Genomic DNA, 2,416 nt, shown 5'->3' with positions numbered 1-2,416 from the left:
TATGCCGTGTTTTGTTGAATGCTGGGATATTTTAACTTCCATGCTTCCTTCCTCTCAGAGTATCAAAGGCAAAACAACTTTTAAAGCATTTTTTAAAATAATTTATGGCCTAGGTGCCTTCTTCAGGAAGAAAGATCACTTCAGGTTTCTCCAACAGCTGTAGCCCACAGCACCTAGAAATCCCTCTCAGTCTCCACTCAGTCAATGCTTAGAGGGTATTTATTATTTATAAGTGTCTGTGTTAGACCTCACTGTCCCTTTATCCTTCAGCATGTTCTTTTATTTTATATTACAACCTTTATGTTTATGTGTGAGTATGATTTTTTTGCATACATTTATGGGTACACATGAGTGCACATATACAAGAAAAGGCCCAAAGTTGACATTGCGTGTCTTCTCATTTATTCTCTTCTTCAATTGCTGAGGCAGGGTCTCTGCTAAAGTCAGAGATTGCCAGCTCCATATACCCTGGATGTCCAATTACCCCAGGTATTCTATCTCTGCATCTCCAGTGCTGGGATACAGGCTTGCCCAACTTTAATTTGGATGCTGTATTTTGAACTACCATCCTCATGATCGTTCAGCAAATGCATTATCCACTGAGTAAGTTTCCCAGGCTGAATCCTTACTTGGCATTTTTTATTGTAGAGACTTTTACCTAAATATAGCTCCACTAATGTATCTGAGCATCTTTTGTCTGAATACCAATTGGACTATTTAACCAATGTTAAATTAGCAGCCAACGAAATACTTTACAGACCAAAAGGATCCCACAGGACATAGTCATATCATTAATAATTTATTGCTGAAGAAATGATGGATGATTAGGAAATCATGGCATCTATATGCATAGCTAAGTTTTTACTAAACTGAATTAAAAATTGGTTGTATGTTGTAAGTCTGATGATTTCTCTTATCCACACCATTCATTTCATTTGAAAATATTAAAGAATAAGGAGGATTGAAGGTTTGTCCATTCCTTCTTTCACATTTCAGGAACTCAAGCAATGGCGATCAACCAAACAATCCTGAAGGAATTCATTCTCGTGGGCTTCTCCGCTTACCCGCATGTACAGACCTTCCTCTTTGTGGTCTTCTTCTGCCTCTATCTTCTCACTCTTGCGGGCAACCTGACCATCATGGGATTGACTTGGGTAGACAGATCTCTCCACACCCCTATGTACCTCTTCCTCAGCGCACTCTCCTTCTCTGAGACCTGCTACACCCTGACCATCATCCCTAAGATGCTGGCAGACCTCCTGGACAGGGACAGACGCATTTCTGTCACTGGCTGCGGCTTGCAGATGTGCTTTTTCCTGGGCCTTGGTGGAACAAACTGCATCATTCTCACCTTGATGGGGTATGACCGCTTCCTGGCCATCTGCAACCCCCTCCGATATCCTCTTCTTATGACCAATGTTGCATGTGGGCAGCTTGTGGCCTCTGCTTGGGCTGGAGGCTTCTTGGTCTCTTTTATACAAATTGCACTAACATTCAGGGTGTCTTTCTGCATACCCAACCTCATCAGACACTTCTTCTGCAACATGAGGGCAGTTGTGCGACTGTCCTGCAGAGACAGTGACCTCACAGAATTCATTGTAACACTAATGTCGATGTTAGGCTTAGTGGGTACATTCTTGCTCATCTCCTTGACTTATGTCTTCATCCTCTCTTCTGTGCTCAAGATCCCTTCAGCCGAGGGTAAGCAAAAGGCATTTTCCACCTGTGCCTCACACCTCACTGTGGTCATCATCCACTTTGGGTTTGCATCCATTGCTTATCTGAAGCCAGAAGCCTCCAGGGGAGATGATTCACTCATAGCAGTTCCTTATACCATCATTACCCCTTTCCTCAGTCCCATTATATTCAGCCTCAGGAATAAGGATATGAAGAATGCTTTCAGAAAGATCATGAGAAAGTCAGTATTCTTGAAAAATAACCTTGGACTATTGTTTCTGGTTTAATGTATTGTTTAGCTTCCTCCAGGAGTCAAGGGAGCATTCACTCTGTGACTTCTATGGAAAGGTGAAATCCAGGAGCACATGACTGAGACTTTCACCTATGCTGTCCCAGGCATCTTCTAAGCATGATCAGGAATGTTATCCAATCCCTCTTCTTTCCACTACCATGAGAAGAATACTGTCCTGGATAAGAAGACTCTGCCAGTTTCTGGGCTTTCTGTACCTCTCATAAGTGAGGAAAGAGCAGAAGCAAAGCAGTAGTGTGACCACTGCACTGAGTGTCGTTTTCAACATCTAAAGATGCAAATAGTAAATATTTCTGAAAAGATTTTCATGTACTACGTTGGACTTCCCATGATAAAAGCTATTTCTAAATTTCTGATTGAAGATATATATTGTAAAAAAATCAACGGCTGTTTGTTTGTGAAAGCACACACACACACACATATGTATAT

At 41.6% G+C, this 2,416-nt stretch overlaps 1 protein-coding gene across 1 annotated transcript; it reads left to right on the top strand.

Annotated features, from left to right (window-relative positions):
• The first annotated feature begins 1,007 nt into the window (after window positions 1-1,007).
• On the top strand, window positions 1,008-1,964 carry LOC119827730 (olfactory receptor 10X1-like). The gene has a single exon (XM_038349577.1). The coding sequence runs from the start codon at window positions 1,008-1,010 to the stop codon at window positions 1,962-1,964; it is 957 nt and encodes a 318-aa protein (XP_038205505.1).
• The last annotated feature ends 452 nt before the right edge of the window (window positions 1,965-2,416 follow it).

The sequence above is a fragment of the Arvicola amphibius genome, chromosome 12 (assembly GCF_903992535.2).
Source record: "Arvicola amphibius chromosome 12, mArvAmp1.2, whole genome shotgun sequence".
Lineage (NCBI taxonomy): Eukaryota > Metazoa > Chordata > Mammalia > Rodentia > Cricetidae > Arvicola > Arvicola amphibius.
The sequence above is the reverse complement of the archived record's forward strand: the minus strand, read 5'-3'. Positions and strand labels throughout refer to the sequence as shown.